The following is a 17,175-nucleotide window of genomic DNA, read 5'->3' as shown; positions in this document are numbered from 1 at the left end:
TAATCAATGAATCAAAGCTGCTCTTGCTCCAAATTAATGCCGAGACATTTTGTTGTAGACATCTTTTTTATAACCTCTACTGCTATTGATATTTGTACAGTCTTGTCCTGAAAACTTACACTGACCTGTGTGATGTAAATGCAACATGTTGTATGTTGAATGAAAAGCAAAGATTTGTTTTTTTTATATAATAAATTTGTGTTGCTTGAGGAAAGTATTAAGTAACTTGTTAATGTTGTAGCACCCAAAGAAAGTGTAAATGAATGTTGGCTAAGAATGATCTGGGTGAGGATGAGTGTCTCACTGTTATGAAATACCCAAGTTATCATAAAATGTGTAGAATCATGATAAGAGAAAGCAAAAATTATAGAATGCCATTATACCAAAATGATTTGTGCTTAAACTGCATCAATCATACATTGAAATTGGGAACTCATACCAAATTTCAAGGCCAACTTATTAGGGCCCAGAGTTTACAAAGACAATCAGGAAAAGACTGAACATAACAGCCTGACAAATGACTGCTTAGTTGTTGGGCTTCCATTGTGTGAGCTAACCTGGGATTAATCCAGGAGTTTTTCATTGTCCTGTATGACCATTTAGGGAAAAAAAATGAACACCGAAAGCCTAATTCATATATTTTGAAGAATGATAGTTCCTTATTGTCTATGAAAGTTATAAAAAAAATTTCATGCAAGGATATTGGTAGACAAAACTAAATTATTGTTTTAGGTTCAGCCCTAACTTTGCCCAACCTTGTATAATTTATTTTCTTACACATAATTAGTTTGACAAAGTAAAATGCCACGTCATAATAGACATAAGAAACTGGGAAAAGTAACTAAAATGTCTAGCAAGGACACATTCCTTTGTAAGTAAAGCAAAATAATTTTATATATTGTCTCATTTCATGTTTTTTGAAAAACATCCCCCATTTCACTTGACCAATGGTAGTATGACTAATCGTTAAATGGTAGTATGAATAATTGTTAAATGCAAATCTGGGGTTACAAAAGCCTGGAGAAGTTATTGCAGTGTTTATTTTTGACAAATTCTTTTCTATTAAAAGCAAAATTAAATTAATATTTACCTTCACATTTCATTCCAAATTTTGATTCTACATCCAAAATTACATACTCAGCTGGAGATGCTAATTTTTGAGTGTTCCTTCAATATCACATACCCAATCATAAATGTGTTTTTCGAAAACATCCACTACTTTACAAATGCAGTCCTTCCAAGCTTAAACAGATGTTAACCACACCTTTTGGCTTGTTTTACCCATAAAGGTACTAACAAAGTCATCAACTTAAGAGAGATGAAAGCCAGACAAGAGTGGTTTCCCCTTTAAGAGGGTTCATGCTAAAACCCAGCAAACATCAGTTACCACTGCTGGTTAAGCACATGCTCTTTTATCAAAGAAACTGGATGGAATTACATCCATGTTATCTGATACTTGACCTTGGCTCCAGTTTGTTAATACATGCAAAACAACTTCAAGTCTTGTATGAAATTTTATTTAAAGTTAGCACAGGTCCATGATTGGACATGGTCTCAAGACAGAACATTGTTCCAATAAAACCGTGTAACCTGTGCCACTGATTTAGGAGGAGTTTAGATATTTGGGATGAAAGATCTCTGAGGTAAAATCTGAAGAATGTAGTCTCTGACCTCCATCCCATGACTTAGGGGATGTCAGTCACTCAAATGCTATGATAGTGTGACTGCCCCAATCTCATGAGCTGATATGAGTAAGAAATGTATCTGGTCTAGAGTTAATTCCTTTGTAGACTGAAGAGGAAAGCCAAACATATCCACTATTACTGAGTCTGCATAAAAATATCACACCTTCCTTTAAACAGCAAATGAGATCTCCGTCTCAGTGCATGTCAGGTATTATGTATTATGTCTGAAATTGTGGAATATCAGTCCATGACTCAGAGAAGCCAAAAAAAAGTCAATGGAACAAGTTAGATAATATCTAAGAAGTTAGATAATATGGTACAGAGATAGATATTTCTCTGCTTATACCACTGGGAAAAGGTTCTCAATTTCCTCTCATAGACTTTCAAAGAGGTGGCCCTTCTTTGTGAAGCAATTAGGTTCGTTGCAGAAATGTTTTTTCTTAGGGTTTGTTTTGATATGAGCCAGGTTTGCTGGTTCAGCATATCTGGGTTGTGATGAGCAACCTGCATGTATAGTTGCTTCTGCAAATAACTGAAGGGAAGGTTTTCCTGGGAATCTGAGCCGCTAGATTTAGGATATCACTGATCCATAATTTTTCCCATATGATATCACAACAGGAACCAAACTCCCAATGAGTGTGAGTTCCAATGCTTGATCCTGCAGTGTGATACCATTACAAGCCAAGAGAGATTCTCCAAGTTTTTGAGATGTAACATGAAAACTTATTTGTCTTGGTGGGCAAAGTGAAGTATCCGGAAATAAGAATCAGATGCCCTGGACTGGTTCACTGTTCCTAAAAGTGAATCTCAGAAAACAGGAATATCGATCTAGGCTCATTATAAAATCTCCCTCCTGAATAGTTTTGAGAATTGGTCTTCATTCTGAACTTGGATGCCAAAATGTTGGCTGATATAGCTTAGATCTATGACCTGAAGGACCTCTGAACTAGAAAATGGTTGAAGGAAAATCCTAGTGAATTGCTGCTGCAAATGAGCTCTACTCCCCTTTTCATGACAAAAGTCTTCATTTCCTGCTGCAAAATGCCTGCCATGTATGAGTTTCTATAATAATAATAATAATAATAATAAAAATAATGTTTTATTTATAGAGGGTGAATCATTAGTCAAGAACTATTCTCCCTTGAGGCCCTCTTAAGAAGAGTATAACAATGTACATTATATGAAGATAGCAATAATTACTGTGTATTTTAACATGTTCAGTATTAAAATACTAACTTCCATTATCTATTAGAAACACATACATGCTCATGATATCTCTTCTTCAATACCGTACTATTTTCAGCAGATTTTACATGTAGTGGAACCTTGTTCCACAGAACTGTACCAGAGTATTGGAAGCTCTTTTTAAATTGTTCTGTTTTTGGTTTTGGTACTAGAAGGTTTCCATGTGATACTGATCTCGACTGGTATTATGTTTAAAAAGGCCTGAATAAGTCCTGAAGATACTCCGGTGTAGTTCCTCGTAGACATTTATATAAAAGAACTGCCTTGTGAAAATCTGTCCTGTCATATACTGTGAACCATTTGAGTTCTGTAAACAATGCTTTTAAGGGATGATCAATAGATGCATGTAAAATTATGCGTGCTGCTCGTTTCTGAGGTTTATAAATCTATGAGTGTCAGTAGCAAAAGGAACAGACACTTCACAGTTACGCTGGGATGTTGTTGTTGTTTTGTGGGTTTAACATCATTTTTCAGCACATTACAGGCTATGCATGGCAGCCAGTCTATTTGGTGTAGGAAGATCTAATGAAAATGACAGGAAGAACAGAAAATAAATGAGAAGCATGTTTACTCACATGCCCACATGGGTCAAACAGAGACTCAAACTCACATAGACAGAAGAGAGATGTCAATGACCTGTAAAGGTGAGAGCTTTATTACACTTGGACACCTAAGGCCCATGGAGCTATGATTCAAAAATATGATCTGGAGGCCCTCCAAGATGATTTGCAAGACATAACGACAAACAGATCATTGCAGCAAAGCCTCTTCAGTATGGTAAAGGGACTAGGTCTTGCCCCCAATGGAACAATAGAAAAGTGCAGCACAAACATGGTGTTATTTTTTGTGGAAAGCTGCCTGGATGCAAAGCTTGTCTATTGTCAAAAAGTAATGTTTGGAGAAAGGTTTTCCTGATGTACCTCCTGGAAAATGAAGCCTGGCCTCTATGTCTCTAGGCCTGCATGAAGTTTACATCTGAACCGTTTCCTGACATCAACTATGTTTAAAAAAAAGATTGTAAGATAGAGGTTGAGATCTTAAGGTGACCTTGAATTTGACCATGGATGTGAATGCATCACTCTCTCAAAGCTGGAGGTGAACAAAAGCATCATTGCAACTGGAGAATGAGTGTTAAGCTTTTGAGTACACTATGTTGGTATGTATATCTGATTTAATTTATATTTGATTTAATTTAATTGTCTGTTTGTAAGTTTTATTTTTTAAAATTTCATTACATGTTAAAGTAAACTACATTTGTTTACAGGAATTTGATATTTTCCAGAAATTAGTATGACCTTGCTGTTTTGTCATAAACACCTAATGCTGACCTAATTCCTGACCTTGTTTCAAAATTAGTGATGGTTCATGTAAACAACTTTTTAAAATTTATTCTTAATGTATGATTTATAGGGTGGAAGCAAGGCCATAGTGGGAATACATGACAAATATCATGTATCAATTAGGGTTTACCAGTGGAGTGATCCACATCTGGGCATCTGATTTGTGCAATAATCAGGTTTTATACTGATGTTTAGAGAAATAATCTCAGTTTGGGCATTTTACCTTGGACACTGAAAGGTGTTTTGTTGCGACCAGTTGAGTTGAAAATTTATTTTATGGAATTATTAATTCTTTTCCCTGGAATATTATAGTGCTCATACATAATTTTTGGACAAAGACATTTATTGAAATTTTATTCAGAATTCAAACACCGGATTATTTTCTGTGGTACAACAAAGAACTGAAGAAATATCCGTACTATACTGGCTACAGTATACGTCATCGCCTTTCATTTTGGATTTTTGTCAGGACTCAAACTCAAATTCATTAGAACATTTTATAACTAGGACTTCTAATTTTCAATTCTTGCATTATTCTCCGACTTGATTCTTAAAACCTTAAGTTCTATAACTCATTTTTACCTTGTTTTTCTAGGGAAATAAATTATTTATTAAATTTTACAAAGCTTGTTGTCTTCACTCTTTTCTTGTTACTTTTTATGAGAGCCCAAATACATAAGAATGTACAAAACTGACTTCTAAGCATGTCTGTTTACAGTGATCTCCACAGAGGGATCAAGGCTATGCTTCCAGTCCATGTGTACAAAGAAGGGTTTTGACATTCCCAGGTCTGCAATATCTGCCTTTGTTGTGAAAACCTCACAGGTGTGTTTTTCAAAATGTTGGATTAAAATTAGATGAGAGTCATCATTATCAACAAAAAGGCTTGTTGATGCTTGGATCTTTAACTTGCAATCAGAAACAGTGTAAGATATCAGAAACTCAACCAGATGGTGGTAATAAAAGAATGCTGGTCTTTCTTTTCTAATGATTGATAAATGTGTGCATTCTCTAATTCTGAATTACAATTGAATAATGAATTGAAATATGAATAAAAATGATCTGAATCACGATAATACCACTACCAGTATAATATACACCTTGTACTACTACCAGCATAATATACACTTTGCACCACTACCAGTATATTACACTTTGCACCACTACCAGTATATTACACTTTGCACTACTACCAGTATAATATACACCTTGTACTACTACCAGCATAATATACACTTTGCACCACTACCAGTATATTACACTTTGCACCACTACCAGTATAATATACGCTCTGCACCACTACCAGTATAATATACACTCTGTACCACTGCCAGTATAATGTACACTTTGCACTACTACCAGTATAATATACACTCTGTACCACTACCAGTATAATATACACTTTGCACTACTACCAGTATAATATACACTTTGCACCACTACCAGTATATTACACTTTGCACCACTACCAGTATAATATACACTTTGCACCACAACCAGTATAATATACACTTTGCACCACTACCAGTATATTACACTTTGTGCCACTACCAGTATAACATACACTTTGCACCACAACCAGTATAATATACACTTTGCACCACTACCAGTATAATATACACTTTGCACAACCAGTATAATATACACTTTGCACCACTACCAGTATAATATACACTTTGCACCACTACCAGTATATTACACTTTGCACCACTACCAGTATAATATACACTTTGCACCACTACCTGTATAATATACACTTTGCACCACTACCCGTATAATATACACTTTGCACTATTACCAGTATAATATACACTTTGTACCACTACCAGTATATTATACTTTGCACTACTACCAGTATAATATACACTTTGCACCACAACCAGTATAATATACACTTTGCATCACTACCAGTATAATATACACTTTGCATCACTACCAGTATAATATACACTTTGCACCGCTACCAGTATAATAACACTTTGTACCACTACCAGTATAATATACACTTTGCACAATTACCAGTATAATATACACTTTGTATGTCTTTTATTGTGTTAAACTGTTGTGCTGGTGTTTGGCCTCACACCCACAATGTGATTTCCATTCATCAAGACCAGCCTTGGGTGGCTAATGGAAAGCAATGCAAACCCTTGAATTACAATCAGAATGTCTCTGTAGGTGTCTGATAGGTGCAATGAGCACAACTTTGAAAACCCCCAAAACTGCCACAAAGAACCAAGAGCCTGGGGCTAAAAGAAGTTTCCCAATATTTTGCTAATGGGACATTTTCTTGTCTAACGGCAGATGGAAGCCTAATTCTTAATGATTTATATTTTACTCTTCTGCAGCAAACTTTGACCTCTTTTGTAATGATTTACTCCCAAGGAACCACTGACCCCCCCTCCAAATAAATAGGTGAAAACCTTGGCCTGACTTAACAATATTCCTTTGTTAAGATGAGTGTCATGATGTAGAAGAACTGTCAGGTGAAGAGATGTGTGCTTACTCCATCTGCCATGACAAAATGAACACCTTGTCCATCTGTGTTTTCCTTGACAAATGAGATAAAAGCTTCCTGGTTGTCTGGTTTGAAGATGTCTCCATCCCCATCTAGACCTTGAACACCTGCAAACATGAAAGTATGAAAAACACCAACAACAAAAAAGCTGACAGTCAACAAGTCTGAATATTTGGATAGACCTCTCTGTGCACATGTCTGACTGACATCTGTATCATTCAGTATCGATCAACACATCACACAAATTTTATCTTATTATATATTTTGCTGTATTTTGTAAAAGAATGTAAACACCTGATATTTTTCTCAAATGTTCCAATATGCATTTTGTTTAAGATAGTTGTGTTCAATTTTCATGAAGTGTAATTACTTTGTGCAATGTTAATGAGGTTCAAATCAGTACTATAATACAGAGGAGCTCCTGAGTTATTGTAACTTTTTATTAGTTACTGTAAATTGTTATTGGTTACTGTAACTTGTTATTGGTTATTTTAATTTGTTAACTGTTACTGTAACTTGCTATTAGTTATTGTAACTTGCTATTAGAAACGTGTTTATATTTCAATTGACTTTGCAAATCATTTGTAAAATAAAATATGTTGAAACTAAACTATGGTTCTAAAATTATCATAATTTGTTAGACTTAATGCTCCTAACTATGGAACCAGGATATGTCTACAAGCTACATATAACACTGATGGATCCCTATAATTCATGGCAAGTCTTTGTGACCACCTACCATAATGAGGTTCAAACATCTCTCCAGGTCCAGCAAAAAAGTCCTCCAACTTAAAATCATTTGCACCCTTAAGGGTCATACCAAATCCCTTAGATTCCCCTTTGGTTCTCCACAAAACATATTCACTGAAACCTCCTGGACCAGCACAAATGTCAGCGAAATATAAAATCTCATTAGGACCAATAACTGGCCTCTGAAATAGATAGAAAATAGAGGTTCTTGTACATGAAGATCCAAAGTAACAGCTTCAGGAACATACTGTCATTTTAAAGAACACCTATACACTATGAATTAAAATGTGAAGAATTTGTTCTTTTGTCAAATGCATGTTGTTCTTCACATGTGGGCATGAAGACAATGAATCCTATGCAAATTTGCAGTAAATGTTTTGTTTCGCTTGGTGTTTGATGAGTAGGAGCAGAGTCCATTGAAGTAACATAACTCTTCCCCAAGAACACACCAAGACCCAACCTGACTGTATTGTAAGATTAACATACACATCCTATGGTTGTGAGAACAGCACACTAGCCACTGTGCTACCATGGCTGTGAGAACAGCACACTAACCACTGCGCTACCATGGCTGTGAGAACAGCACACTCGCCACTGTGCTACCATGGCAGTGAGAACAGCACACTAGCCACTGTACTACCATGGCTGTGAGAACAGCACACTAGCCACTGTGCTACCATGGCTGTGAGAACAGCACACTCACCACTGTGCTACCATGGCTGCGAGAACAGCACACTTGCCACTGTGTTACCATGGCTGTGAGAACAGCACACTCACCACTGTGCTACCATGGCTGCGAGAACAGCACACTAGCCACGGTGCTACCATGGCTGTGAGAACAGCACACTCGCCACTGTGCTACCATGGCTGTGAGAACAGCACACTAGCCACTGTGCTACCATGGCTGTGAGAACAGCACACTCACCACTGTGCTACCATGGCTGCGAGAACAGCACACTTGCCACTGTGCTACTATAACTCCTAACTGGATTACAAAAATATGATGTTAAACTTTCTCGGTAAGGTAACAATTTTCACGGACTTTTGGCTACAGTACATGACAACATTTAAGACCATTAAACAATTATCCATCTATTTCAATAAATTAGCAGCAAGTATCTGATATATATATATATATACATACATACTATAACTCACAAACTTCAATAAAAACTTAGGATAAAGAATTACTTGGTAATCTAATCAGGAGGTATTAATTGTCCTTCAATATTAAAAAATAAAATTTTTCCTAGAAAAATGTTTCTTCGAAAATACTTACACAATCATAATACACCTCTCTCTCGATAACTTGCACACAACAGGGTCCACAAACATAGACCGCACTATAAGCGAGGGTGCGAGTTACCAAGGGACCTCCAAAAATTGATAAAATTCGCTTTGACATTGAGAAAACTGGTTTCAACAACCATCACATGTACATGAAAAATCTGTGTATTATGTCACTGCTTTTTGTTTTCTTGATGAGTCTGGTTCCTGTAGTGGTATTTAAAAGTATCCTGCCAAATCAGGAGTCCACTAAGCAGGGAAATAGACTAACTGTTGATACACCACCAAACAAGATTCCTTTATTACAATATTGATGTCATGATTTCATTGGAAGTAATAATGAAACTTTTTATCATTCTTGAGGATATCTCTAAGTGCCAGTTCAAGAATTCTCTGAAACACACTTGCCCATAATGGTCTGTATCTGTGTTATCAAGCTCTTTATTTTACGAAGTATTCATTTCGCTTGGCAGCCTTGCTTTCTTTGATCACAGTTAAGAAAGAGTCGGTTAATTTAAGGTAGTTTATGTTAACTACACATTAACATTTATAACAGTGTTCGACTGATCAAATGAAGTGATTTCACCCGATATACAACCAGGTCCACTAGATTTTAAGTTTGTAGGATTTTTGTACCTTTTAACTTTCTTTTATTCCACCTCCTTCATCTGATTCAATAGACATAATTAACATGGTAATACAAAGGAGGCCAGCTTTTAATTTAGTGCAACAATACAACAAATACTTCAGGAAGTCAGTTATCAAAACATGGTCAGCACTAAATTAGGTTCTCAGAGAAATGCTCACGGACATAGCTGTTACAGTAGATTGACGCATTTTATGTTTAAGTACAAGAGGACACGTTGCATTTATGACGATTACACTCAAAAGGAACTAAAAAATAGAACTAGAACACAAATTTTAATTGATAAAAAATTATTTAATTTGTATGTAATAAAATAATGCCTCAACTCGATGTAATGACATTTTCATCGAACAAAATTTCCTGCCATATTGTTAATTGCGGTGTACAAGGAATGTTGTTTGGAAAGAAAATATAAAAAATTGTATGACCTATTTTTAAATTTGATATTTCATAATGTTAATTAAAGTTTCCAGGTCCTATCTATCATTTTTGATGATAAAACAAGCGATATATCAAAGTTTCAGTTGCCAATTTTGATTGCGATTTTCTTCAAGCTCAACAAAAAGGGATCAATTTCTGCTTTAAAAAATGGGATCCACACCTGACCCCACATTATAAGTGGGTTCACGAGTTATCAGGGCAAGAGTAATTGAGGGATTGGTGTACCTTAGGAGATTTACCACTATCTTGCAAATCCAGCCTCCCAGATACTACTTTTAGCTAAAGGGAGCTAAAAGTTGTCTACTGACCTATTTGGCATTCAAGAAGAGTGGTCTTCCCTTACATATAAGACTTTGCAGCACAGAGTGTGAATATCCCAGTTATTACTGGAGCTAAGGGCACATTCCCAATGGATGTAGCTGTGGGGAGGCTGGCAGGTGTATCTGTATTATGATTGGGTAAGTATTTTCGAAGAAACACATTTTCCTTGGAAAAATTGGTTTCTTCTTCAAATACATTACTGAATCAAAATACCATAGGAGATTAGGTAAGTGGTGGATGGAGGTATATCCCCTTTCCCCAGAGATACTATCTCTAGTCCCCTAAGGTACTGAGACAGCTTCTAGGTAACCCAACTGGAGAAGACTCCACCTGTCAGAGCACGACATCAAAAGGTTGGAGTTTTGGCATTCCCAACTGTTGCAAACAGGCCTACAAATGGTCTGTCCCATTGGGTACAGGTCTGAGCAAGAACCGAGGGATGGAAAGACCATTTCTTCCATAATAGTCGATTGTTCCATGATGAATGGCTGGTCATATTGTTGAGGAGTCCAGGGATATGGTGAACCTCTATTTCTTGTTGATGACAACCCCACTTCAAAAAGTCCCACACCATGACACAAAGGTCTTGGGACTGAAATCCTCTTTGTTGAAGATAAATCACCATAATAGGATTGAGTTCCTTCTTGTTGTTTGAGATAAGTCCCACACCATGATGCAAAGGTCTGGGAACTAGGGTCCTCCTTGTTGTTGAAGATAAATCACTTTTGTAGGATTGAATTCCTCCTTGTTGTTTGAGATAAGTCCCACACCATGATGCAAAAGTCTGGGGGACTGGGGTCCTCATTGTTGTTGAAGATAAGTCACCATTGTAGGATTGAGTTCTTCCTTGTTGTTTGAGGTAAGTCCCACACCATGACACAAAGGTTTGGGGATTGGGGTCCTCCTTGTTGTTGAAGATAAATCACCACTGTAGGATTGGGTTCCTCCTTGTTGTTTGAAATAAGTCCCACACCATGATGCAAAAGTCTAGGACTGGGGTCCTCCTTACTGTTGAAGATAAATCACCAATGAAGGATTGAATCCCTCCTTGTTGTTTGAGATAAGTCCTACACCATGATGCAAAAGTCTATGAACTGGGGTCCTCCTTATTGTTGAAGATAAATCACCATTGTAGGATTGAATTCCTCCTTGTTGTTTGATATAAGTCCCACACCATGATGCAAAGGTCTGGGGGCTGGGGTCCTCCTTGTTGCTGGAGATAAATCACCATTGTATGATTGAAATAATCCTTGTTGCTGAGATAAGTCACCACTGTAGAGATGTCAGACAGAATGAGAACTCCATTGCCATATAAATATTGTTGACCCAAATGAAAGGCTTTTACAATGGCCATCCTCCACAGGATTATTGATATGAAGATGTCATTCCTGGGGAATGCATGCACTGCTGACATCCCAAAATGATGGTAGTGGGTGGGCTCCCTGGCCTTTCGTACTTGTGTTGGTACAGACTGTAAACTTTAGCGGGTGGAAGCAGAGATGCATACTAGACATGAGCCAAATTTGGTTGCTCTCAATTCCACCTATGGTGCCTCAATTGGGTGCAGATTTTGAGAGGATGGTCCAGTGGGCAAACATGAGGACTCCATTCGTGCAGAAAAAACAGTAGCAATGCAGTAGATGGTGACTTAGGACCATGATGTCTGCTGCCTCATGGAGCAATCCCGTGCAGATAGAATTCCTAGATAGTAAGGTGTTATCATGGGTCGTTCCAAAGCCTGATCCTGAGGGAGACAAAATATGGTGCCCGTTTACTGAAGTCCATACCTAGGTGCATGAATCATTGATAACCTGGTAAGATTTTTCCTTGTTGATGAGAAGTAAAGATTGTTAACAAGGGCTATCATGACTGGTTAGAGCCAATTTGCTGATGTTGCTGCAGGATGTTGTCCAGGTAATTTGATGTTGCCACCATTGAAATGGTCCAGAATTGTGCAATTATTTGATTTGTCAGATAAGGGAAGACACCCGGGGCCAACATTAAGCCTCAGTTGGGGTGCCCTGAATTGACAGATGATGTTGTAGGTGAATCGCAAGAACATCATGAGAGCCTTATGAATAGAGACATGAAGGTAATTGCCATCTAAACTCACAGTGATGGCAAAGACACTCTCTTGGATATCATACAAAATGTGCTCTGGTATTGCCATTGGGAACCAAGGGGCATGGATAAATGCATTGAGGGTGCTTAGAGTGATGACCAGACATTGAGAGTCATTTGATGTTGGGACCAAGAAAAAGGTGTGGAACAAATGAAAGAACCCTCTCAGTGCCATATCCATATGGTATGAAAATTTTTGTTGAAGCTTTTATAGGACGGCTTTCAGAGGTTCGTGTCCTATGAGTGGTCCTTGTGTCCTTTTGTTGACTCCCCGTACTATCCCTGTATCGACGCTGTGGTTGCAGAATGGAGGGAAATCTGTCTCCTTGATGGCTTGTTTGCATACTTCATCCATTTGGGATGTTAAACAGAAGGTAGAGGATAAAAGCTGTGCCCTTAGCTTGAGACTGACTCTATGCATGCCCTGAGGTATTGTGAATGGAAGAAGATAAGCTATTTTCCGTGGGTTGGAAGATAGCCAGAGAGAACAAAAGTTTAAAAACGAAGTCATGGTAATGATATTGCTCACTAACTGCACAGTGTCAACAAGGGCCATCCATTCCATATGCATGGAGTGTGGCTATGTCATCCCCAATGTGGCGAGATCATGTCAATGCTGGGGTTACAAATGAAAAGCTGGTTGGAGTGCAAATGTTAGAACTGCCAATGAACTGATAATGAAGGCGAGCCAGAAAGTACCTAACACTACAAACATAACTAAAGTCAGAACCTCCCATCTGAACAGATGCTGGAGCACTGGTATATGTTGTTGATGGAGTCAGAGGAGGACAAAGCTCTGGGGGTGGAAAAAAATGTCCTCAGTGGAGGTTCAGAAGGCAGAATCTTTCCATGCCCTTGTGTAGGGTAGAATAAATGATGGTACCGGTAGAACAAGCAACATCATATTGGTTGTGTTTAGTGAAGCTACGGTCCCCTGTAACACATGAGACTTACCTGGCAAAGAGGGACGAGGTCTGTTGCTCACTAAACTCATAGAATGCCCTCAACAGAAACTGTGACTTCAAGACAGTCGCAGAGTAAAGAGGCTCTTCTCATAGCAGAGTGTAGGGAAATTGAGAAGCGACATCTGTTGAGGCATGAGGATCTACTTTTGGCATCATGCCTAATGAGTATCGTGAGGTGGTAGAGTGGTCCCTGCTCAAGAAATGCAAAAGTCGGGTTCGATGTACTGGAAGCCCAGGCTGTTATTGATTGAGCCCATAATATTGATGTTTGGCCCTTCATGATCCCTAGTATATGGTCTAGGCTGGTCACAATGGGAATGGGCCATCAGTGTGAGGAGGATATCATTAGTATCATCAGTTGGGATGGGTTATGGTATATTTGATCCATGTAACCTGTCTGTATGTCTGCTGAATGAATGGAACTTGGCTGTTCATTAGCTCTGGCCCATTCTGTAGAAGGAATCAAGTTGGACACCGAAGAGGTATGGTGGGGGAGCCTTGTGGTGGTGACTTGGGTGCCGTAGCTGTTTCTGAGCATGTCAATGTCTGGCACTTTGTGGCTAAAGGGTAAGTTGAATTATCTCCCTTGTTCCCATAAAGCTTCACATCAAGGACAAAATCAGCAAGAAGACTGGTTATGTCTTCGGTCTGAACTGTATGCTGTTGGGTTTTGCCTATAGTTCTAATCTGTAAGACAAAACAGAGCAAAACAGATAAAGCTGTAGCCCAGCACCTGTTTTAAAACACAATGTCAATGCAGAGATGAATCATTATAAAGGTGACACAGAAATTGATAAGTCTAATAAAACAAAGAAGCATACAGGTAAAACCTAATTACAGTATAACTTGTTTATAATCCTGTATGCCTACACGTGTGAGGTTTGAGTATCATTTGGGCTCATAGTTATATCCAATCAAGGTTACCTGGAAAAAGTGATAGCAGATGATTTCAATTACAATGCTTACCTGTAGGTAATGTGAAGGATGACCTCTACAGGTAGAATCAATGAAGCATGGTGTTCCAAGGTTAAAAATGCAGTGGCAAAAGAACTCACCTTTATATACAAAAATGGACAGAATTATACATAATTATATAAGGAGTTCTTCAGAGCATAAAGACATGCTTACATGTAAACAACGTAGCCTGAACCTAACTTGTGTAGTCGCATAGGCTAGACATGCAAGTGATTAAGTGCTCAATAGATATGATTTAAAAGTTGATGCATAAAAACATGACTATAGAAACATGCATGTGCAGCAGGTGATTTAAAAAACATGTATAGAGCGCGTATTTGTCCAACCAGAACAGAATATAGAAATGTACCATAGTGTCTACATTATACACAAAAAACCTTCGCATAAAAGGGAACTGAGGCACCATTGTAGAGACGTACACAGTACGTGCAACAAATTCCATTATGAGGCAACACTTGTAGGGAAAAAAGGCCAAGAGACTGCCTGTACAATACAATACATAAATGTTGGCGCCCGGATGCTATGAAAGCCCTGGATATAAACTCACCAATATGTACCCATTCATAATGGAATTACATATATATATGAGTTATATGAGAATTAGAGACTTGCATGTATAAAATAAGTATAGCACAAACTAACTGTGAAGTTGCTTAGGCTCCACATGCAAGTACCTAAATGAGAGATGACAACAAAGTGTGGCGACTGGTAATGGCAGAAGTTTGTCTTGATAGAAAGAGAGAAAAAGTTGGAAATATAGATGGAGTATACTTTCCTCGGAAAAACTCCTCCAACTTGTAGTGGTATATCTTCCATGGAGCTTTGGGCTTTTATGAGATCTCTCATGATGAGAGTGTGCTTCCTGGCATGAGCCAAATTAATAACTGGGATATTCTTACTCTGTGTTGCCAAGTGAGACCACTCTGCCCGACTGCCAAATAGATCAGCAGACAACTTTTAGCTCCCTTTAGTTAAAGTAGTATCTGGAAGACTAGATTTGCGAGGCAGTGGTAGTTCTCCTATGGTATTATGATTGTGCAATATATTTGAAGAAGAAACAGTATCTCAATGCATTGGGTCAATGCCTACTAAAATAACAGAAGTGACATCCAATCCATCAACATTGTCTACAAATGTTTTTGAAATTAAAAGTCAATTACTTACATGGCAAACTATCCAAGTAAGGATAAATGTCAGTCATTTCATAGCTAACTTACTGTAGGAATGCATATATGTCATTCAGGCCATTCATTTCATATTCAATTTACTGTAAGAATGCATGCATGTCATTCAGGCCATTCATTTCATATTCAGTTTAGTGTGGGAATGCATGCATGTCAGTCAGGCCATTAATTTCATATTCAATTTTACTGTGAGAGTGCATACATGTCAGTCAGGCCATTAATTTCATATTCAATTTACTGTGAGAATGCATACATGTCAGTCAGGCCATTAATGTCATAGTCTGTTTATTGTAGGAATGCATACATGTCAGTCAGGCCATTAATTTCATATTCAATTTACTGTGAGAATACATACATGTCAGTCAGGCCATTAATTTCATATTCAATTTACTGTGAGAATGCATACATGTCAGTCAGGCCATTAATTTCATATTCAATTTACTGTAGCAATGTGGATCTATTTCAGTTTAACTTACCCCATCAGAATGTTTGGGACTGGTGAACATGAAGTCCAGGACAGCATCAATGTTGGCCATCTTCATGGCAGCTCTGGTTATAGAAAGAGACTATTATTTTTATTAGACATATTAAATCTAAATATTTTCTTGTATTTAATTCAGAGGAATTAGGAGCAGCACAGAATCCAGTCAGCTACTGCATGCCAGCAGATCAAGGTCTATACCATCTGAAGGGTAGATACGGGGAACCATTCTCAAACCTGTATGACATTTATTAGGATCAAACACATACTTGCTGGAATGATCACAATGAATACATTGTAACAAATGTCTTATACCAATAATAGGTATCATGGAAGTATAATGTTCAATTTGTAAGTGATCAGAAAGAAATCAAAATAATGTGATGGCATCAGTCCAAAATAATTTCCCTTATCTGTTCATCAAAGCCCAAATATTATTAAGACAAAAATGGAAATCATTTAAAAACCAATACATAAAAAGTTAAACAAACTGTTGGTCTAAAATTATCTGTCACCCATTTCACAATTCATTAACTTCAACTGCATTTTAAAATTAAAATTACAACAAAAATGTTCAAGGTTAAAATAACTGAATTAAATTAATTATATATTTTTCTGATGAATATTGTAAAATCTGATATATGCATCAATCGTCATATTTAATCTAGTATCACATATCAAGATAAAGATTGGACCTACTGAAACAGTTGTTGTTGTTGTTGTTGTTGTTGTTGTAGTGTTTAACACCATTTTTCAGCACATGATAGGCTATACATGGCGGCCAGTATTAATGGTGGAGGAAGAACACAGGAAAACCCCGGAAAGAACCACTGACCCATGAGAAGCTACTGGCAAGCTTTCTCACATACCCACACTGGCCAAGCCCGAGACTCAAACCCACGCAGACAGAGGTGAGATGGCAGTGACTCGTAACAGTGAGTGTTTTAGACCACTCGGCCACTCGGGGTCCCACTGAAACAGTACAACAGCAGATCGAAACAAGCCAACAGTAGACTGATACAGGACAACAGCAAATCAATAGAGTACAACAGCAAATCGAAACAAGACAACAGTAGATTGATACAGGACAATAGCAGATTGATACAGGACAACAGCAGATTGATACAGGACAATATCAGATTGATACAGGACAATAGCAGATTGATACAGGACAACAGCAGATTGATACAGGACAATATCAGATTGATACAGGACA

At 37.6% G+C, this 17,175-nt stretch overlaps 1 protein-coding gene across 1 annotated transcript in view; it reads right to left on the bottom strand.

Annotated features, from left to right (window-relative positions):
• LOC149805765 (cap-specific mRNA (nucleoside-2'-O-)-methyltransferase 1-like) overlaps positions 1–17,175 on the bottom strand; it is a 132,849-nt gene that overhangs the window by 59,396 nt on the left and 56,278 nt on the right. The window contains exons 7-9 of the mRNA XM_089950438.1: positions 15,955–16,027; positions 7,528–7,720; positions 6,777–6,895 (exon numbers count right to left, since the gene is read on the bottom strand). Coding sequence (XP_089806564.1) covers positions 6,777–6,895; positions 7,528–7,720; positions 15,955–16,027 — 385 coding nt within the window. The remainder of the gene's footprint in view (positions 1–6,776; positions 6,896–7,527; positions 7,721–15,954; positions 16,028–17,175) is intronic.

Source organism: Sinohyriopsis cumingii, chromosome 2 (genome assembly GCF_028554795.1).
Source record: "Sinohyriopsis cumingii isolate HCF-2022 chromosome 2, ASM2855479v2, whole genome shotgun sequence".
Taxonomy (NCBI): domain Eukaryota; kingdom Metazoa; phylum Mollusca; class Bivalvia; order Unionida; family Unionidae; genus Sinohyriopsis; species Sinohyriopsis cumingii.
This window is presented reverse-complemented; position numbering and strand designations above follow the sequence as displayed.